The 22875-nt window shown below is 39.8% G+C and overlaps 1 protein-coding gene across 3 annotated transcripts in view; it reads right to left on the reverse strand.

Annotated features, from left to right (window-relative positions):
* Positions 1-3174: 3174 nt before the first annotated feature.
* LOC134811616 (unconventional myosin-XVIIIa-like) overlaps positions 3175-22875 on the reverse strand; it is a 39854-nt gene continuing 20153 nt past the window's right edge. For 2 of the 3 annotated variants that reach the window (XM_063818593.1, XM_063818592.1), the window contains exons 14-37: positions 21801-22002; positions 20250-20415; positions 19421-19610; positions 19122-19284; positions 18837-18952; positions 18418-18483; positions 17631-17759; positions 15687-15827; positions 14899-15039; positions 13661-13729; positions 13364-13508; positions 13054-13184; positions 7675-7833; positions 7274-7483; positions 6983-7096; positions 6709-6867; positions 6364-6549; positions 6026-6172; positions 5726-5922; positions 5411-5555; positions 5099-5219; positions 4745-4824; positions 4370-4541; positions 3175-3733 (exon numbers count right to left, since the gene is read on the reverse strand). In XM_063818593.1, the coding sequence (XP_063674663.1) occupies positions 3423-3733; positions 4370-4541; positions 4745-4824; positions 5099-5219; positions 5411-5555; positions 5726-5922; positions 6026-6172; positions 6364-6549; positions 6709-6867; positions 6983-7096; positions 7274-7483; positions 7675-7833; positions 13054-13184; positions 13364-13508; positions 13661-13729; positions 14899-15039; positions 15687-15827; positions 17631-17759; positions 18418-18483; positions 18837-18952; positions 19122-19284; positions 19421-19610; positions 20250-20415; positions 21801-22002 (3660 nt within the window). In that variant the 3' untranslated portion in view covers positions 3175-3422. Of the gene's footprint in view, positions 3734-4084; positions 4120-4369; positions 4542-4744; positions 4825-5098; positions 5220-5410; positions 5556-5725; positions 5923-6025; positions 6173-6363; positions 6550-6708; positions 6868-6982; positions 7097-7273; positions 7484-7674; positions 7834-13053; positions 13185-13363; positions 13509-13660; positions 13730-14898; positions 15040-15686; positions 15828-17630; positions 17760-18417; positions 18484-18836; positions 18953-19121; positions 19285-19420; positions 19611-20249; positions 20416-21800; positions 22003-22875 lie in introns of all 3 variants that reach the window. The other variant, XM_063818594.1, reaches the window with a different exon arrangement.

Raw genomic sequence — 22875 nt, forward strand, 5'->3', positions numbered from 1 at the left:
AACTCCTAAAATATTGAATATTTTAAAATAATTCTTACAGGATCGTAATGTAAATGAGCTTAGTCAGACACAACTTTTGGTACCAAAATTATAATATTTGAAGCACCAAATTTTTCAAAATATGGACCCTTGTGTTCATATTTTAAAATTTTGAAAATAATTTTCCTTTAAATCTTAAAATATTAGTACTAAAAGTTTCGTCTTGATGAGCTGATTTAGATTACGATGCCATAATAATTATGTGATAATAACTGAAAATGTGAAAGTTATAGTGTGTGTAGTGTGTGTAGCTTACGTTGCAATTATCGAGCTCCCTTATCTTTTGTAACTTAGCGATAAGTTCAGTTTGCTGCTACCGCGTAGTTAGCCTTTGCGTGTGTAATTGTACATTATTATACAAGTACACCATGGAGGATGATCTGAATTTGACCCGATCTCAGAAGAAAATCAAGGATTTCAACTACGAAGAAAAGGAAGATGTAGAGGGCTGTGCTGAAAGATGGTTCACTTCGATGGCAAGAGAACTGAAATTAGAAATCTTCGAAATTCGTGGAAATATGGACCAGGAAATACTCATGTCTCCGTCTATCTATAAAAGGTATATGGCAAACTGGGTTATGCAAGCAGCAGACCTCGTACGACGGCAGAGTAGTCAGATGAGCGCTATGATGGAAATCGTTGAGTGCCTCAAGACGGAAGCACTAGCAGACAAGGAAAAGATGGTCAGGTTGCAGGACCAGTTGCTAGTGCAGAAGGACGAACAACTACAGTTGTTTAAGACGTCAGTTGAAGAGACAGTACAAACAACGATGGAGACAGGGATTAAGAGCTACAGTGCAGCTGTACAAAAGAACAGCACAAGTGGCGCGGTCTGCAACAGTAAAATTCTGAAGAATGTAATGAAGAGTGTGGCTGCAGAGGAGGACAGGAGCAAGAATCTGATAGTGTTTGGTCTGAAAGAAGAGGATGAAGAACAGCTACCAGCTCTGGTAACCGCACTATTGGAGGAGATCGGGGAGAAACCTCATTTTGAAGCGACTAGAGTCGGCTGGAAGAGGCCAGGTACGGCTATCCGACCAGTCAAGATCACCGTCCCAAGCTCAACAGCAGTTCATCAGATTCTGATGAAAACAGGGAGACTGAAGATGGCTGATGCACACAAAAATGTATGGATCTGTCCTGATAGATCCAGTGAAGAGCGTGCAGCAAGGAAGAACGTGGTAACTGACCTGAAGAAGAAGAGGGCTGAACAGACTCATCTCGACCACTACATCCGTAACGGGAAGGTCTGTAGCCGGGTTAAGAAGACACCATGATGACGTAATTCATGTTTCTCGGAAACCACCGATCAGTATAATATGTACTTGTAGGGGTATTTTAAGAGTTAACGGACGTTATCTGTATTTGAGAGACAATTATATTATATACATACATTATTATTTGATTGTTTCACACTTTTCACATTTCATAATTTTATTACTAGGTGGAGGTGATGTTATTGAGACTTTGGGAGGCCAAAAAACTCTTGTTCTGAAAGTTGTCCTCTGTACTTGTTTCACTGACCCACGCTTTTTAGCATTTATACATTTCGGCCCATTTTATATGTTTGTTCGAATTGCTGTACATTTGTATACTTGCTATTTTGTAAAAGTTTCAAATCATAGGCCAAAAACTAAATATTTGCGCGAAAAAAGCACGCGCGGCGAACAAGCGCCGTGTAGCATTTTTAGCGAAAATTGCTACACGGTAGATTTATTTTATTCACATTTTTAGACAACTTTTGGTACCAAATTTATCGAAATCGGAGCAAAAAAGTTCTGTGCTCGCGCTTGGCGCTTATTACACTGACTACTGGGCCCGCCTTAGTCGCTTGTGCACTAAGGCACTAAGGCATCACAAGTACACCGACATCACAAGTTACAGTGACACTGACTGCAATAGTGGTCAGTGCACTACAGATCCTAATAGTGGTCTCCATGACAGAGCACAGAGTATGGTACGAAGTCAACCCCAATAGACACATGCGACATGCTAGGCTGGTACAGTGGTAGTAGTTCGCAATATTGACAATGGCATTCTTTGATTTATAAACTTTAGTACTTAGTAGTGAGTAGATTTTAAAATTTACTACGATTAGAGACGTCGTTTTACTTTGAAAACAGCGATTGTGTCGGAATGTGAACCAAGCATACGTTTCACTATGTAAAAGCAAATAAACAAGATTCATTACACAAACTTTAAAACGATAAAACGTTATATTTACAATTCACGTCATTAATATGCCGACCTACACGTACTGCAGAGCTGTTTGTAGATAATAAAGCCAGGGAGAAAACCTGAACTTTTTATGGATAGTAGTTCTCATGGTTATACTACTTTCAAATTGAATACAATTTGTTGACTTTATTTCATTGAATTCGACGCCAAACTTAGTGTTGCATCGCAGGAAATAAGCGTGTCCTGTGTTTTTAACCACATTTCTAGACATGCGATTTGAGGGGAGAATTTGTTGACTTCTTGGTAAATTTGCTAAAAATTCCGTAAACACGTACTCTAAAATCTAAAAATCGTACTTTGATTTTAAACGAAATAAATCTGTACCATTCAACAATGAGGTGAAAGTAACATGACGTCACGGTACTGTCTACTAGACAGTGTCTAGTAGTAGCCTATCTATTCTCTACTCTATCAAGCTTTCATCCTTATACAATATACATAGCAAATTCAATTTGATATATTATGTATATATAATATATAATATATGTATTTATATATTATCATTAACCAACAATTGGTGAAACAAGTATCACAAAGCAGCAACGAATTAAGATGATGACGTGAAACCTTCCCTTGTCTCCATATACAGCACTTTGAAACTCATTAAAAATCTCAACAGTATAAAGCTTTCTGAAAACATCTGAATCTAAATAATTGTACAGCTCTTATTTGTTATTCCCATACTTGAAGCAAAGCAAAAAATCAATCGATAATGTTGGGCTCTGTTTATAATTAGCGTTGAATCATTACATTTTGGCATCGACTGAATTAGGACCGCACTAGATTATTTAACTCCTACATTTTTGACAGATTATGATAAACTTCGCGATGTTGAAGCTAACCTATAAAATATATAACTTTGCTTATTACAATTAAAAAAGTTCAAAAACATCACAACAATAAAAAATTTTCTATATAGAGCTTCAGCTGTTCTTTGCGCACTGCGTGCCAGATAAATGTTAATCAAATTTCAGCAAATTCTTAAATCAGTTTTTCCATACAGTTCAATTAATTTCGATCCTTGCAGTCCTGATCAGAATATTTCGTTACCAGATCGAGTGTTACTAAGGCTAATTTCATCCTCTCTTCAGATGATTCAGGTAGATTACATGGCGGGCCGTCGTTCCGTCTAAACGTTTTCCCTGTTATCTATCATCTTCCTCATTCGCTATTTTCCTAGCGGCGGCGATATCTGCTGCTGTTATTGATCCCTGTGTCCGTCCGTCCCGGCTCCTTCTCCTGTCCTTCTTGCGTTTACCTTCCCTGCCGCCGCCTCGTTCAGATGATGGTGGTGTTCCCCCGTTTCGAACTTGTCGAGGAGAGGAGTCCCGAGAGCTGGTGTTGCGGAGAGGAGAGGAGGACACACGGGAGCTAGCATTCCGGAGAGGGGAGTGGGAGAAGAGACTGTCGCGCGACGGTCTCGTGTCCAGCGCCTTTCTGCCCCGTCTACCCGTATCTGATGGAAAGGTGAAAAATTGAATTAAATGAAATAACCAAATTTATGCCTCACAAATGTGTGCTACACCTTTTGTTGTAAACAATAAACAATCATTGACACCAGCAATTTTAACATATTCTCTCATAGTTCTCAAGAATAGAGCAAATGGTGAATTTTAAAAAATGAATGCAAAACTATAATTTTCTGCTTGCGGGCTACTATCTAAGTCACTTAACACCCGGATCAATTATATGCAGTGATAACGTTCTGATTGATCTCAAGTGATCACCTTGAAGTTTTAACAAATCAAAACAGCGAATTGTTACAGTGATTTTATTTCAACACTTAAATCTATGATCACTCTTTTACCTCCTTTTGTTGGGAAATATGAACTCAGGACTGTGCTGCAGTTTGTATAATTTAGAAACTCATTACAGTTACCAAGGTCACCAAGGTCACCAAGGTTACTAAGGTTACTCAAGCAGATTACATAAATCGGATCTGACCGAGATTTTGAAAATGCCTCCATCACGTTATATTCTAGATTTATTGTGAAGATGCCTTGTACTGAAGTAGTAGGTTGAGAGAAAGAAAGATTTAAGAAAAGTACTTCTTTCATCTCACTTTGGAAGACTTCAGAATGGAATTTCTTACCTCGAACATCTAACTCGATATCCTCGTCATCTAAGAGATAATCGTCATCGTCATCGTCGAGGAAGTTATCGTCAATGTCGTCACTGAGAAGGTCGTCGTCCGACACGGCGTAGGACGACGTGTCCTTTGCGCGGCTCTCCGCCACCGTCAGACGATCCTTCAGACCCTTAACCTGCGCATCGTGGTGGTTACTATGGTGGTTACTCTGGTGGTTACTATGGTGGTTACTATGGTGGTTACTATGGTGGTTACTATGGTGGTTACTATGGTGGCTACTATGGTGGTTACTTGCTTATTATATATAAGTGATTCTGTGAAAAGTTTTACAGCAAGATGTCAAAAGCAGGCTCATCAGAAAAGAGCAGGGTAAATCACCTGATTCTGGAACTTGTCTCTCTCGTAAGTTAGTTCTTCTATTTGCTCGTCGTACTCTCTCTTCTTTCTGTTCCACTCGACTGAGGAAGTTACAGATTGTTACTTTGTTTTTGTCAGAAGATATAAAATTAAAATATACGTAGGTCGTAGGTCGTGGTTCCAGATAAAATACAGCTGATAACGGCACCGCTATAAAGCTATAAATAGAATTGACGGCCCTGCCAGCCCTTCGAATAACTTCTAGTCTGGTACTTATCAAAACAAAGGACACCTCGACAAATGAGTTTTCCGGCAGCGAACAATATTGTCATGGTAAAATCTCAACGATTCGCCTGAATAAGAATAAATCCCTACCATCTTTAGTCTCTGTGTCGTTAGCAGCATCGCTGGCTTCCCGTAGCTGGCGCTGGAGTCGCCTCAGCTCATTCTGGATCGAGATTTCGTTACTCTTCTTGGTTTCCACTTCGTCCATTGCCTGTCATTAAGTAGATGTTACCATATCATAGCCACAGCCTATAAGTTAGGGTCACGCATCTGTTAACAATTACAGTAAATCTTGGGTCACGAAATCTTAGATAAATCTTAATATAGTTTGTATACCTCTAGACCAAAAAGTAGTCTATATTGTATGTATTGTGTTGTCCGAAATGGTTAAATCGATCTTACATCAGCAAGAGAATCCTTGAGTTTCTTGATTGTTCTCTCGGATCTAGTTTTCTGGGACTGTTCCATTTCCACCTCGAGTCCCAGTTCCCGGATCTTGTTTTCCAGGGATACCACCTTGTCTTTATCAGCTGTATCGCGTTGAACCCTGAAAATATTCTTAAGTTACACTTCAAGGGTAAACACATAGTATCAAACGGGACTTCACATCCGAATGATGTGGGTTCATCAGGTCATGTAAAACAGGGGAAATTAAAGCTTACAAATGCAAATGAAGCTGAGCACAGAGATACTATTACTCGAACTAACAATCTGTACCTATCTAAAGAAGCTTGCAGGTCTGTGATCTGTCGCTCCAGCTCTCCCACTCTCAGTCTGTTTTTGTCACACTTTGTTTGGCTGCCAGCCAACTCAAGCTTCACCGCGCTCAACTCAGACATGTGCAGTCGGTTCTTCTTTTCTGCTTCTTCTATTTCTTCCTCCATTTCTTCTACTCGGCTCTGCGCTTCTGACACCTAATATCGGAATGTTTCAAAAATGACTTTATCTCATTCATATTCACTATCCCCACTCCAAACGCTTACTTTTATACAGGATGTTACAAATGACTTCACAGACCTGTTTCTGCAGGGTTGATATTCTGTTTTCAGCGTCCATCTTAGCAATTCCAACAGATTGAAGCTGGTCAGTCACTTCTGACAATTCACTGTCAGCTGAGCGTTTGGCACGTTGAGCGGCACTCAGTGCATCTTGTAAATCCTCAACCTGTAATGGAAACATTGGTATACTACCTATATATATATATACTACCTATATATATATATACCTTCTGTACACTGATATAGTATCTTAAAAAGTCTTACTTGTGAAGATTGGGTTCAAAAACTAAAAAAACATGAATAAGAAGATCGAAATTCTAAATTTTACAGAACTTTAAAGACGGGAGTAAAGTAAACCTGTGCTTTGAGGTTGTTGAGTTGTGATTTGTTGACGGAAGATGACTGTCTAGATTCTAACTGGCTCTGAGACTCTCTGTATAGCGCTTTAACCTTAGCCAGCTGCTTCTTAACTCTTCTTATTTCTTCTTCCCCGACACTTGAGTCCTGGACATCAGCTAACCGTCTCTCTAACTCCCTCTTTTGCTGAAAAATAAAACCTTGTTTTTACGCTGTCGAATGATCTTAATATGTTAAACCCGTGAAAATCAAATCTTCAAAGTACACAGTAAAATCAAATCTTCAAAATGCACTAAGTACACAGTAAAATAAAAGAGAAATACAGTTAAAATTAATGGTAGTTACCTTGAGAGCGGTTTTGCTGGTGGTGTACTCTTCCTCCAGCTGGTCTTGAAGAGAGTTGATCCTCTTGTTTAGGGTGTCTCTCAAGGTGGAGATCTCCTCCTCCTTAGCGTCGTTATCGTGAGTCAGCTGAGCTCTCAGTGAGCCAGCTTCCATCTCCCACTGTGGAATTATAAGTTTACTTATAGTCCTGTTTTCTCTAAAACGCGCACTTCCCAATCTTAAAACTTGTTAAAACACACAATAAAACAGGTTATCTCCTCCTCCCAGAGCTGACCTTTGTTTTAGCTGATTGAAGAGAGGAGACTTGGCATGTGACCTCCTCTAATTCCTCTTCCAACTCGTCCACTTTCTGCTCTGAGTCTCGTTTAGCTTTCTTCAGCTGGGCGACCTGTTGTGGAGCATTGTTGTCAGAACTAGCCGTTCATTAGTTCGTTCCTTCAAGTAAATCAGAAACGCACGAACTTTAGACATATTAAAATTAAATATATTATTACTGCCCATATTCTCGGATAAATAAAGATAATACGACAATAAGAAAGACAGTATATATATAAAATGCCCTCACATCAGTAGTATCGAGCCCCTGAGCTGTCAGGTCAACTAATTGAGACTCAGCGTTTGTCAGTTTTCTCTTTGTCTCCTCTGCTGAAGCATTGGACTCTCGTAGCCTATCCTTGAGGGAGATGAGCTCGGTTTGCAGGGCTTCTTTCTCCTTGCCCAGCTTCTCCTTACTGCTTACTTCGTTCTTCAGAGTGTGGTTCACTTTAGCTACTTCCTAGACAGTATAACAGTTAGCTTGAGATATTCTCTTTCAATTTGAACTAGAACATATTGTTATTGTATATCAATGGATCAGTGGTAACTCGGTTCACCCTCTCCTGCATTTTAAACTCTGAGATATTTCTGCCGAAATTAAATTTCTTAATATTGTTTACTATTTTCATGAGGTTTAAAACATTAGGTCACCTGATCAAATCGTTTCTGTTTTCGCTCGAGCTCGCTGTTTCTGGACTGTATGTGCTCTAGGTTGACCTTCAAGTCAGCTATCTCCTCAGCTTGCTTCTGTTGTGCCCGCTTGTAGTTGTTAGCCAACGTTTCTTGATGTTCTTTCTCATCCTCAACTTCCTGTAATACAACCAATTTTAGATATTGAATAATTCAGAAGACATACTGTATTTCATAACTTTCATAGGATGATCTCATATTAGTAAGCCTCCTGATAGTGAACCATGGAAATTTCATCTGATCATTTCCCGGATATAGAGAATATTCCAGTAGAAAACGCGACCCTAATGTCATTCTCCTATAGTCAATGACATTAGGCTCCGCATCTATGGAGATTATTCACAGTCTAAAGATGATTTTTAGTCCCCATTAGTCCCGAAAAGTCTCCATTAGTCCCCATTTAGATTTATCCTACTCTTATCTTGGACAAAACATCTCGATCGTATCGTTATTAAACTAACTTGAAAACCATAAATAACTGTCAAAAATTCTGGGGACTTATGGGGACAAATGGTGAATTACGTCAACGAGTTGACCTCTAGTCCCAACGATTTTTAGTCCCCATTAGTCCCCAAAAGTCTCCATTGGTAGTCATTACCCCCCCCCCCCCCCCCGTCTAGTCGTTAGGACCCTAGGCTAACAACATATAATCCAAGCAGCTCGGCTACGATCAGTGCGAGCTATTTACATCCCGACAAGTTTTAACAATATCATTAGCCTAACAGAAGTATTGCCGTGAGCCCGCCTGACATCATTATTCTAAGCTTCATTAAGAGTTGAGTTTTACGAGTGCAGCTTCAGATTTATTTTGATCTCTCTGATAATTAGGATATTTCTGTGAGGAAGATTTAAGGAAATACTTGGGACGTGCAAGGTATCATGATATAACGTGCACGTGCAAAGATTATTGAATAAAATAAGATCTGGTTTGTGGTGATAACGTTGTGTTCAGTGGGCATCATATTTTAATCGGCTATATTATCTCGGCTATATTATCTCGGCTATGCCTATATTATTTTCTGTTTTCCGAGGGAAATCTATTGGCCATTAATTGTGTCTTGATTCATTTGAAATGATCTCGTAAAATACGTTGCTTTCTTGTGACAACTAAAACCCAACCGTGATTTCTAGTAACAGTTACAATACTTCTCTTATCATGGTCTGTAATTATTTCCCAGTCTACGATTGCAAATCAGTTTGTAACAGTCCCACTATCAGGATGTATGTCTACTAGCAGTAACCATGGTAACAAACACTGTAACCATGGTAGTGCTCTACCTCCTAATACCACTATATGCTGAAGAGTGGCTGATGGTGGAGAGGAATACAGATATATCTCACAATCTGGATACCACCCCACTACAGATACAAACAGATTCTCAGCTTGGAAGCGGGGAAACGTTGCTTCTACAGTTTCATGATGACCAAAGGAAGATGGAAATACAGTTCCTCAATAACGTCTTTGTGACGGTGACAGATTGTGTAGTGCGAAGAAAGGTACCTCTCCCAAAAGAACAACCGGTGATCTGGACGATAGTTCGAAATACGACGGAACACCTCATGATGATATTGCAAAATGGGCAAGAGGTTCTAGTCTTTGATTATTCGAGGAATGGAGATTGCGACGATCAGTATATCTGGAACGATGGAAACGATATCACAAATTTCAAGTTCCTAGTTATGCCTACGAGATTTGATGATGCCTCTGATGCCTTTAGAGCGATGCCAACAGGTACTTTTATTGAAGTAAAATCACCCAAATGAAGGTTTAAAATCTTTTGTTACGCATGTGCTATTTTGTCCTATTCCGATCCAAAATATACTTAGACTTTCACCATATTCTACCCCAGCCTGCGGCGCACTGCCGGAGACCTGGCGAGGGGTATCCACAAACGCCCAGTTTCCGGTGCTGCACGGTACCGTAGTGACTGTGTCCTGTCAAGAGGGCACCAATATTGGCAGTGAAGTGGTGACATGTAATACTTATCTCCTCGGTGATTACCAGTATGTAGCTGCACCAGCTTGTGTCCAAGGTAAGATCGGGAGTGTTTTTAGACCAGACTTTGATTGAAATAAAGGCACAAGTCGGGGGGGGGGGACAAGTCTGGGGGCCGGGGGGGGGCACAAGTCGGGGGGCCGGGGGGAAGGCACATGTCGGTGGGGGGGGGGGGGGGAAGCACAAGTCGCACTCCTCCAAAACAATCAAATAATTGAACAGCCAAAGACAAATTAGTCTCATCTATATAATGAATTACCGTCTTTCTTGTTACCATATATATAATACTGTTACTACTATTCTCAGGTTGGGTGACTTCGGGGAAGCGGAACACTATCATTGAATGGGACCTGGAGACAACGCCTATCCAAATAATCACATCCTCAGAGGCAGGGAGTGGAGACTGGTTGTGGGTCCACTTCAAACCTTTGCATCCTGTAAATTTTGATAATGTCGGAGTAGGAATCAAAATAATCTTTTCCGACCCTCCTGAATTCTACCTGAACTACTGCCAGGACGGCGAACTGTTTGAAATGCCAGCGGCGGAGGTGCATGTTTGGACATTTGCCAGGACTGACTGTTGTGTGGTTCTGCACTGCAATGGAGTTTTAATAGTGAACTACAATATTGTGTCATCAGGCTGGGCAAAGTGCACTGAGAAATGGGGCTCGGACATGACTGTATTCAAGTTTGTTTCTAAAAATAGCGAGGAAAATGACAATGCTTCGGAGTTCTACAGACCCAAACCTAAAGGTAAACTTATATTTCTAACAACACATCACCCAAATATGATCATCCAACGTTTAAAAGATAAATCATTGAACATAACCCAATTCAAATTGTCTCATTCCACAGTTTGTTCGAAGTTGCCGCTGGACAACATGGAAACAACTACACAACTGCCAGTAACGCATGGGAGTAAAGTGGATGTTATATGTAACGGACAGTCCACCCAACTGTTATGCAACACCTACCTGCTGGACTACTTCGGGACCAGTACTTGCACCCAAGAATCAGGTATAATATGCGTGAGTTAAGTAGCTTAAACTAGTTTTTAGGGGCTTAAGATTGATGTTTATAACTGCTGTTCAATACAATATATAATTGTCTCGCTCCTTCCTCTTTTAGTTTGATTTCCCTTATTTATCTGACAATGAAACAGCTCTTGATTGGCAACTACTGGATCCTCAGTAGATGGAGGTTGGGGTGACTACACAGACTGGACGGAATGTTCAGCTGGATGTGGGGGAGGTATCCGGTCCAGAACCCGACTCTGCAACAACCCTGCTCCTCAGAATAACGGTGTACAGTGTGTTGGTAATGGTACAGAGACAATAGAGTGCAATCCCTCCCCTTGCTCAGGTCCTAACATTTTTATTTCTAGTGCGTTTTCAGCGCCCATTCCTTTAGCACACGGAAAAAAAGGTTGTAGAAGCTATGACAAGACACAATTTTAGAACATTTCAATAGCCCAATTTAATGTTTAAAGAAAATAAAATCCTTAATTCATAGGAACGTGCACGACGTTGCCGATAGGAGAACATCTGACAACAGACACGGTACTCCCGGTGAATACGGGAGGTGAAGTGCTGGTGAAGTGTGTTGAGGGGTTCACCCTGACATCAGGAGACAGAGTGATAACCTGCGTGCATGAAGCTGAATACACATCACCAAGGGAGCTGCCGGCTTGTACTGTTGGTAGGTTTTAGGTTAATACAACTCTTTAGTGTCTTTAATTATACTATTCAAAACCTGCATAACTATGCATTTTTATTAGTTATTACAGCCGGTCAACCCAAAGCAGGATTCATCAATTTCACAAAGTTGGTCACAGCAAGCCAGATGAATATATATTATATATAATAAATATATATAATAGCACAATTTTGTATATTTTCAGACGAGTGTAGCGCACTACCAGCTGATATATTCAACCTGCTGCAGACAGATGCCTCACTACCCGTGGAGCATGGAACAAGTGTGGAAGTGGGCTGTATCTCAGGATACAGTCTGTTAGGGAGCAGTCTTATAACCTGTAACAAGGACACCTCCTGGTTCTCTGACCAGGCTCCTACCTGCACTCTAGGTGAGTTGAAAACTATATCGTTCTGAACACTTTCACTGACAGAGGATAGAAAGTTGTCAGTATTAAATCAGTATTACTCACTATCTCCCACAGAAACGTGCACAGATCTGCCAGTCTCGCTATCAGACATGACAACCACCACCTCCTTCCCCGTCATAGTAGGAACTGTGGTGGAAGTGAACTGTAGACCGGGACACACTCTCACTGGAGACAATGCTATAACTTGTATCAGGGACCTTTCGTATACTATCGGTGATCTCCCAAGTTGCGCTATAGGTTTGATGATCTTTGAATGTACAACTTTTCATTTTCACTGTAGTAACATAAGTACAAAGAAAGCTCAGCAGTTAAATTATCGTTTACTACAACAAATACTGTCCAGACTCCAGTCAGTCGATTATGTATATTGATGCATGTTGTCACACTTTTGTCACTCTGCTGTTTTCACAAACTTGAACTATTTAGATCACTGCACCGGGATGATGACAGAGAACCACCTCTCGACTGAAGCAACATTTCCTATCCCTTACGGAACTGCTATCACACTAGCCTGTGATCCTCAGTACTTGCTGATGGGTAGTAGAGTGATAACATGTGAGAAAGGGATCGTATTCTCTCACCAGTACTCAAGACCCAAGTGTCTCGACCAAGAGGATCCAGGTAAGAACTCTTTTACTTGAGTTTTACTTGAGTTTTACTTAATTCTGTTCAACAATTATAACTCACTTCAATTTGAAAAGCGCACAAGGTTGACTAAAAGGATTCATACTAAATATGTGCTGTTTCATTCGTTAGTTCACTAAGCCCTAAGGCAGGTGTTGCTGTACAATGCATGTACAGATGTATGTTGTTGTACGTGGATGCATGTATGTAATTATTAACTAACTGTTCCACTGTCAGCAGCTATATCCTGTCATATCTTATATCCTATATCTTCACAGACGTGTAGATAAAGGATATTCTTAAACTAGTTCTGTATCGTACATGTGTGATACCTTCACAACATAATGAGCATACAAAATGTCATTAATTGTTCAAGGTAAGTAATGTCATATATTCTGTTAGAAGGTTTAATGTCAGGTTTATTGCAGTTTCAAAATTTACTAACCTACATGTTAAGTTGCTAACCTCCTTGTTAATTTGATAATATCCTTACCAACAGATATGTTTAAACTTCATCAGGAATATCAAATGATATAAAGAAAATTCAAAAATCACAAGTAATAATATCACCAAAGTGCATCTTCCTAAAACGTACCTGCAGTTTTCGCTCCAGCTGTTTGACAGATTGCTTGACAGCATCCCCCGCGAACAAAGCTTCAGTTTCAAAACTCTTCTTAGCAGATTCCAGATCTGCTGTGGCTTGTATGTACTTCTGCTTCCAGAACTCTGGGATAAATATCACGGTAAGCGAAGACAATAATCTGCAGATAGAGCACGAGAATGAATTTGATATTTTTATAACATTTTATAAATTTCCATTTTTGTACAATTTCATTCATATTGTGTATTTTAATATCTTATATTATGTCCAGTGTAGCAACAATAATATTTTCTAATAAACTCACGAGCAGTGTTCTCCTGCTCGTCATCCTCCGACCCGAGTCCGGAACTCGGAGCCAGGGACTCGTTACTCCGGATATGGGTCGTCTTCGTCTCCTCTATCTCGAGTCTCAACTTCTCGTTATCTCGTAGTAACGTCTCGTACTTCTCCTGATAGAAGTAGATACGTGTTAGTCCGATAGATGCATGCTTAGTAAAGTCGTTCAACTGCATGACCTTAAAAATAAAGTTTAGTCATCCGCTTGAAACTGTATTTCCAAGATAACAAACGGATTTATTAATAACATTTATTTGCTACGAACTTTGAATTCAGCGAGGCTGTTCTCATGAGTTCTCCTGTCCACCAACTCGGTCTGGTACATATTAGCCGCCTGAGAGACACAATACATTACTTAAATATTAACAACCAGACAGATTCACTAACAATAATCATAACAATGATCAGTACAATGATAATTGGCGGAGTAAATACAGTGTTGTCAGGTGAAGTTGGCGATTACTCGTACGTCAAACTACAACCTCTCCTCAATGCTTGTTTAGATTGCAACAATGAAGCAAGCTCTATTATAGGCGCCATTTCACAATACTCTGATCGTAAGTCTGTTTGTTGTGTTTGACTGCTAATGTGAGCGGTTTCAACATATCCACACAACAAGTTTACAGATATAAACGGGGATTTACACACAGAAAAACAGATAAACGTGATTAACCATGTGTTAACGACCTATTGTTATCATCACTTAGCAATCTGCCGTTTAAAACAAAATTCAACATCTGTAACAACATAGCAAATCTTAAGTATGAACAACCACCAAATGTTGACTGATCCACAATAATAACATTAACTGTAATTCAGGGAAACAAACTAGTAAATAAAACTAAAAGTTCATATTATATGTAGTGCGGTATTGCATTGTTTACTAAGTTACTAACGTGACATAAACAATAAAAGAGATGATTCAAATAAAACGCTACCAGTTAGGACTGCCGGTGACCTCATAATTTACTACTACTATACTTAATACGTACTACATATTTCCTAATACTTATTGAACTTTTCAACAAAAATTGAACGTCAGCGGCCCTACCCCAATCGCCTATTAAATCTAATCTCCTCCCAATTAGTATAGTATAGCGCCGGAATAAGAATAGAAAATGTGTAGAACATTTGTCGGACTGGATGTTAACTAGTATTAACTAGTATGTTAACTATACTAATGTTAAAAGACACTAATCTACATGTTGACACGGCATTAGGTAATCTATATATAATTAAGTACTCTAATAATAAGTACTCGAACTTGACGTTCACAAGTTGAAGCAGGTGATAGACTGTAATCGGTCTGTGTTTCGTCAACAAATTTTGTAGTTTTGTTTAAGTTTTCCGTGTTTTCAACTACAAAGTACAAAGCAAGGAAAAAGTGAGCTACACAATTAAACATACAACGCGACAAACACTACAAACAAAAAGGAAGGTCCGAGAAAACGAGAAAGTGCACAGTAAATCGCACAGAAGTTTCGAGAAAATATAAAAACCAACCTGGGCGCTGTTTTCCCGCTCCTCCTGAAGGTGGACCTCCAAATCTTCTGTTTTAGCGGTGAGTTGAGCGTTCTGTTCCGTCAGAGAGTTAGTCTCCTCCTCCAACTTAGATACCTTGGTTCGTAACACAACTAACTCTTGCTGTGGAAGAGACGCAGGCTCAGTGAACAATGAACAGTAATCAGTGTTATTTATAGAAATTCTTTAAAGCTAAACCACTATTAAAACATTGCTTGGCGTGAAAATTTTAACTTAACTATTTTCTAGAACAGAGTTAGTGATATTGAATGTCAGTAAAGGCTGCCACTAAAGTTATTTTCTACTGAATTAAGAATATCTGTAGCCGGCAACTGTCAAAATGCATAAATAATTTCGACTCAATAAATAAAAATAATAAAAGCTCAGGTAACAGTGTAACACATGGTCCTATGACTAAAATACACTGCCTCAACTCTCAAACGAACAAAAAGACATGAAATGTATAAAGTGACGGTGGAAGAGGTATAATTAATCGCTGTAAGTATTAAAAGGGTCGTGACCAAGGGCAACAGCCACAGATCCCAGTAAATGCTCTTCACAATAAATTAATCGAATGACTTTTTACGGGATTATACGCTGCTTGATGCTTACACACAGTACATGTGTGGTGAGGGGTAGGGTTTTAAAATGACACATCTCACTGTCGTGGGGCCTTGTCAGACCCATCAGGACGCAGACAGGGTTTAAACATGTTGGATCTTCTGGTAATAGCAAAAGAAAAGGTGGAGCTAGACGTTTTGTAAACCTACCTCTTTACGCTCGATATCTTTAGCTGAGTGCACCTTGATGAGAGGCTTGACCCGAGTAAACAGCTTCCACCAACCCCAGGATTGGAGCTCAGCGTGGATCAGGGCATTCCTCTGTATGACCGATACTGCACTGTGTTTCATCTGAAATAGGGGTGTTATTATCAGAGTTATTGTGGGGTAGATGGTGTTATAGACATGAAAACAGTGGAAATGTGGAATAACGCTTTCAACAAGTTCGAACCAGTGAAATGAAGATATAAGTGACCAATGAAATAGTGACAACACTGTATCAATACTATCAGTATCATAGCCTCCACCATAACCACTGACTCACAATGTCCGCAGATTCAGTCTGGGTAACGAAGGGAGTTTTCCTGCGAGTTGGTATGCTAGACTTATTGGCAGAGGATGGTCCTCCCCTTTTAGCCTGCAGCCTCTTCTTCATATCTATATTCCAATACGAATAATCAAAAGACCAGTAAACTTTGTGTATAGCTCACAACAGAGCAAGAGAAATAAGGGTTTCAGACAAACGACAAACGACTAAAGACAAACGACAAAAGACAACAGTTTCAAGACGGCTCATGACCCGACTGGGACCCACTTCAAGAGATGCCCACAACAGCTGCTCACAATTTCAATGCCCCTGGAAAGGCAAATATATAGAAAGTGTACACATATAATATGAAATGAATTGAGTTGATACTGGATCAGTTGGGCTAGTAAAGCTAGGCACATGTAAACTCAATAGACTATTGTTATGACGGGTTCTGGGCGGGACATGTTTACTATAACTAGTGATATAAACTCATCGTTACTAATTGACATGTTCTATTGTGCAAGTGCTATTTCAATAGCATTTGTGGTAATTGGTAATGCACAAAGCACTTTTAATTACATTGCTTCATAATTGGTTCTGATAAATACAGGAAAACAATAAGAGGCAAGCTGCCAGAATGAGAACAAGTGCGGTAGTGAACGTGCAGGTGCCATCTGAGTGCAACTGTGTTTCAGTCAAATAGCACATCAAGATCAAAGTGGAACTGGAAAGTTAATTAATGCACCAGAAGATTGAATGTGGATCAAGTAAGCAGCGGGTAACACCTGCATCATCCCCGCTCACACATACAGAGTTAAAAAATGTAATTCAATAGTTTCGGTCATTAATGGAACCTCTGGAAAATTGATTTAATGTCCTACACTCCCGTATATTTAGAATGTTTTAACGCATCACAAGTTCCAAACGTGGCAGAGGATTCAATTACGACGCCAATTCATTTTAACCAATTTGTTTAACTACTAGTCTATATCAAATCAAGGGATTTAATTGACAATTAAACCGCTTTTGTGGTCAAATAACTGATACAAAATAACCACATTACAAATGGGAGGGCGGAATAACGAGGAGGGATGGCAACGAGAGGATAAAGAAATAGTACGTGCCAGGGAGATAAAAGATGCGTCTGGGACCATCTGTGAAAGACTACAACATGATCGTTTCATAGCATTGGTAGGTTCTATAAGGTATAACCAGCAAACATTTCGTTCCATCGACAGGCATAACCATCTAGAGCAAGCTAAAAATGGCTATCTAGAATGGCGAGTAAGGGTTCATTTAAATTGTACGTCAGAAGCGCCATTTTGATAAACTTGAAATAATCACATTATTGGGGACAAATGATGGCTTGAAATCGGGTAATTTTTTACATTTTCGGGAGGGAAATTGCTACGAGGATAGCCGACAAGAGGATACCTAAAATGCTTTGAATATATATAATAAGTTGAATGGGGAATTCAGGATGTAAGGGGTTAACAAGATGTACGTAATGGGGAACGTAAACAACTTGACATAAGCTGAAAAGTATGTGAACTAATTGTAATGGGGAAAGTAAACAACTTGACATAAGCTGAAAAGTATGTGAACTAATTGTAAAACCCACTAACCATGAGACCGTCTACTCTCTTCCGAGCTATAGCTCCTCTACACACACTCTGGAGAGCTATAACGAAGTTGTTGAGCTTCTGTTCCTTCTCCAGCTGCAAGTCTGCCAGCACTCCCGGCTTGAAGAAGACCTGGAGAGAGAGGGTTACTGGGTTAGTGGGTGGGTCAGATCATCATCTTGTGGTGGAAACAATTAGAGATACTTAGAGATCTACTGGTGGGAGGTTAGATCATCTTTATTAACGTGTTCTTTATTACATAATACTTGTAGTAGTCAAATGTAAATATCGTTAGTAAGTTTATTATCATGAGCACAGTCATTATCATAGAGTGCAGTTTTTAAATATTTATGCAGTGAAGATCGTCTGAACCAGCTGCATTGTGGTATGACGTCATAAAATAGGGCCTGCCATCCACCTGACCCACGTACTGCATAAAGTATAACCACCAGGTCTTTAGCTTTAAAATTGAATTGGCTAAACACTTGCATTTTCATTAACCCATAATTCGTCTAATTCGAAAATGTACTAGAAAAATGGTTTTTGTCTGTATTTTGCAGGGTGGAATAAATAAAGGGACCGTTCAAAAATAACGAATAAGGAGATAATTACATATTTAAGACCCCCCTCCAACCTCTCAGCAAGTTTACACATAGCTATTGTGTGGAAATAACATTTGCGTCAGCATTTCGGCCAATTTCGAAAACCCCCTCCCTCCTAAAATATCTGAACCCGAGTGGAATGGCAAAAAATAACGTAAGCTGGTATGAGTTGAATGACTGAAACTTACCTTGCTAATGCCTGTTCGGTATCTCGAGTCGTCTAGTTCACAATCCTCCAAGATTGTAATAACAGCCTGAAACAACAACAACAAATTTAAAACATTACCAACTGAGACAGATATCAAAAGACAAAATATGTGAGAGTTGAATTGTCTTTAGTCTGTCGATTGTACAATGTACATGGTCAGTGTACTAAATACTGATGTGCTAGTGTAACTACTAGTGTTACATACTCACTTTCTTTAGGTCTGTCACTATATTGTCATGAACTGTGTACCGTTTCATATTGTAAACCTGAGGTGTACGCACACTCATTTATCTTCATGTAATCGTCAGTCAGTCAAGGAAACATATCGTAATCATACAATTATAATATCGACCATCGCGTCACTAGTGTGTGAATGCAAAAATTTGCAATTAAACTGACCTCTCGCTCGTCGAAGACAGAATCTCCGCCGTCAGCGTCAGCGCCTTCAAACGGCGTTAACCTGAGCACTTCAAATTGCCGCCGAAAATCTGCGAAACTCAGACAGTCCGGATATCCTGTTTAACAATAAGTTAGAACGAGAAAAACAAGTTGTGAAGGTGACAACTCGGCAACTGAACCTTAAGTAGGTAATCACATTTCACCGTTGGAATGCTGAACGTCACTGGTTTAACTAGTGCGAACAATATATAAATGTCTCGACACAGTTTGACTAGAACATCTTACCTTCTCTATAAAGTCGGATGAATTGTAAGATTCCTGTGCTCCTTAGCTGGGATCGCACGTGCACAATCTCCATCACTGCTTCGTTTTGCCGGTGAGAGGACCGCGGGGTTACACAGTGTATAAAGTGAGGGTTTGTACGTTTCAGTGTGTCGAACACATAGTCCTGAGTAAAACGTGTTACACTGAAAAGTAGTTCGGACCCGCCATGTGTTTATTAGTAAAACAATTACTACTGTCCACGGAATTTCGTACTTCATTAGCACTAGGTCAGGAAATTCAGGGTCATACTTTATACTTACCAACTGGAATTTGTAGTTGAGACATCTGTTCTGGGGTTTGATACTATTAGAGGACAGAAGACTGTGGCCCTTCCTAGAGTTAGCTTGTCGCATGAAGGTTGACGTGCCGTCAGCTAATGCTTTGGGAGTAGGGCTTCCTTTGGTGATAGTGCTAGCTCCTTTCCCTTGGAACAGTTGTATAACTGGCTGTCTGAAAAAAGAACGCAGGAAATTAGATTTAATTACGTGGAATACAAAATTAATAAATTTAAAGTTATGGAGGGGAATTGGACGTGTCACCCATCACCTTGTAAACTCCGCACCAGAATTAAGTGAAATGTAATAAGTTTACTGGTAACTTGTTATTCAAAACTAAGATTTATAATAGTTGTCGCCATTCAATTCTATTGATGATGATGAGAGAAATTGTCATGTGGCGACGCGATGTTTAATTTATCAAAAGAATTGAAGCTAAGGTGCCACACGCGCGCGCGACGCGCATACTAAAGCACTACTGCAAGCTACACTATTGAATCAGTAAGCAGACTTTGCGCCTTCCAAAAAGTAACCGAGTAGAATATGACCGATGACTTCTCACAGGCAGCTCCGCAAAAGTCAGAAATGCGGCAATCAACAGCATTAAGGAATGATACCCTAGTGTCAACAGCAACAATGCAGTAGAATCTCCGAGATTCGAGAATTTTCCAGTTTCTACAAAAATGTATTGAACTGATAAGAGGTCTAATTGAGACGTGAGTCTCGCAAACACAGCAGTCGTTAAAAAACTCGCATACTTCACACCCTTTTTAAAACCACGAACAGTAAACTGCAGTGTCTAACAGCTCCATACCTGGTGGATTCCTGCACGATAGTTTTAGCAAATCTGGCCGCAGATGTATCCCTAGCTTGCTGCAACCAGCCAGTACAGTCGTACTCAACGTTTATCAGGTGGTTGCAGTGAGACAGGACGAACTTGCTGGGACCTGACTGGTGCAGGAGTCTGTAGCCACGGCCTCCTGAAACACAAGGAAATATCTTTTAAAAGTCTACTTCTTAGTGAGGAGTAAGCCTAGTTCGTGCGTCACTACAAGAAGGGATTGACCGGTAAATGTAATATTCAGAAGACCGTACTTTAACGTTGCACTACACTAGCAGTGCATACTTTGTATCCCACACTGACAAGAGAGATATTACTGATAATATTTTAACTTTCCCAAACCAACTACCTGAGTCTAGATGTCAAACATATGACTGTACATACTATAATATTATACGTATTCACATGGTCAAGACACATAGCTAATAACACACATGTATTGATTCTCTCTCAGTCGTCCAAGAAACATGTTTCTACAGAAAATACTGTGCCGACAGAAAAACATGCCTACTTGGCACAACCCCACAGGTCACTTATATTGAGTCAGTGATGGTCACAATTTAGGACGTCAGTTACAGTAGTCCTGAGTCACAAAGCCCAACAATCTGATCCGTAGTAAGACAGTTAACAACTAGTACACTGCGTGCTACAGTTAAATATTTTAGTCGATTATTTCATCGCTATAATACAATCCTGATGCATGTCAATACTTTGTAAGATGCTGTGTTAACCAGAGTGTGATCAGCACGATAAAGGACCTGGTTACGTCACTATCCTACACCTGGTTACGTCACTATCCTACACCTGGTTACGTCACTATCCTACACCTGGTTACGTCACTATCCTACACCTGGTTACGTCACTATCCTACACCTGGTTACGTCACTATCCTACACCTGGTTACGTCACTATCCTACACCTGGTTACGTCACTATCCTACACCTGGTTACGTCACTATCCTACACCTGGTTACGTCACTATCCTACACCTGGTTACGTCACTATCCTACACCTGGTTACGTCACTATCCTACACCTGGTTACGTCACTATCCTACACCTGGTTACGTCACTATCATACGCTACACCTGGTTACGTCACTATCCTACACCTGGTTACGTCCTACATCACAGTGAATATAAGCGTGAGAAGCTGTACTCAGTTACCAGAACATATTGTATTAACTTGTATCTTTTTATACATGTATTAATAATGTTGCACTCTTCTACTCGCCTAAATCTGGCAAGCACAAGTTTCACACAGATAACTCATTATAGTATTATGCTAATGACTAAATTTGTTTTACCTTAAATAATGGCAAGGTTTACCGTTTACCGATCAATTTGCCACATATTCACAATGTCATTATGTAGCCTGGTGTATCAATATTCAATATAGCAATATTCAATACTTTTAAAATAATGCTCAAATATCATCGGGGAGGTTGTGATGATCTAAATATAATAACATGTCACAAAATACTGGGCCACTTTTAAAACATCAAAGAACCCCACAAATCCCACCTACCAGCATCAGAGTGGTGCATGAGGACGCGCTCCAAGAACGTAATATCAGTAGCCCCCGGAAACATGGACTCTTCATCCAGTATCCAGTAGAGACCTTTAGTGTCGGTCGCTTCGTCGCTGCGTCCCTGTGAGTGCATGTCCAGGATGTCTAAAACAGGTTTGGGAGAGGCCGGCAGGTCAGTGTAGTTCATCTTTATCTCCTCCTGTGGGCGGGAAATTATTTTAAATCTATGAATTATTTAATCAATTCCATGTAAAATACTGTGAGATTCAAATATTTCTATTCAATGTGTGTCGAAAAGTCTCTTTCTGTTAATGCACCATAGCACCATCCATAGCGTTGTAAACATATTTATAAAAGTTAAAAATAGAACGGCCCCTGATAATTTGTTATGAAAGTATGTGACGCAAACAACACTTTTACTGAAAGTTACAGTTCGAATGTGATTAGAACATTTTGCAGTTCCCAAAGCTTGAGTTTAATATTCCCAACTTAAATAAGATTACAATTTCAGCCAGACAGTATCTGGTATTTAGTGTAAGATATTTAAGGAATGCTATAACAAGCGTCGAACACATTTCCAACACAGCAATAGTGGAGTATCAAAGAACCGCACCATTTAATCCTCATTAAGCGTGCATATCACATAACTCCTCAACTGAAGCTGTATAAAGGAATCACGTCAATCACAACGAGTTATTAGACATTTGAGAGCATTCCACATACTATTACACATATTCCACATACTATTACATACACATAACCTGGGAAGACTACACGCGAATACCACTGGAAATATTCCCCGATAATGTGTTGTTGATAGGTCTATATTAGCTACCCCGACCAGCATGAGCAGTGTGGTGATAACGGTATGCAAGGAACGCCCTTATCAGTACTCGTGAAATGTAAACAAGTTGACACTTGTAAAACAGCCTTCAATCATGATACAGGACTGAAATTAGGTGACATAATCACGGCAGCAGTCGGCACGGGCTGACGTCAGCCATATTGGACATTGGTATACAAGTAGACATATTGCATTTTAGGTTCCTCGCATGTGATACCGATATAGGGC

Source organism: Bolinopsis microptera, chromosome 2, assembly GCF_026151205.1.
Source record: "Bolinopsis microptera isolate Bmic1 chromosome 2, MBARI_Bmic_1.0, whole genome shotgun sequence".
NCBI lineage: Eukaryota > Metazoa > Ctenophora > Tentaculata > Lobata > Bolinopsidae > Bolinopsis > Bolinopsis microptera.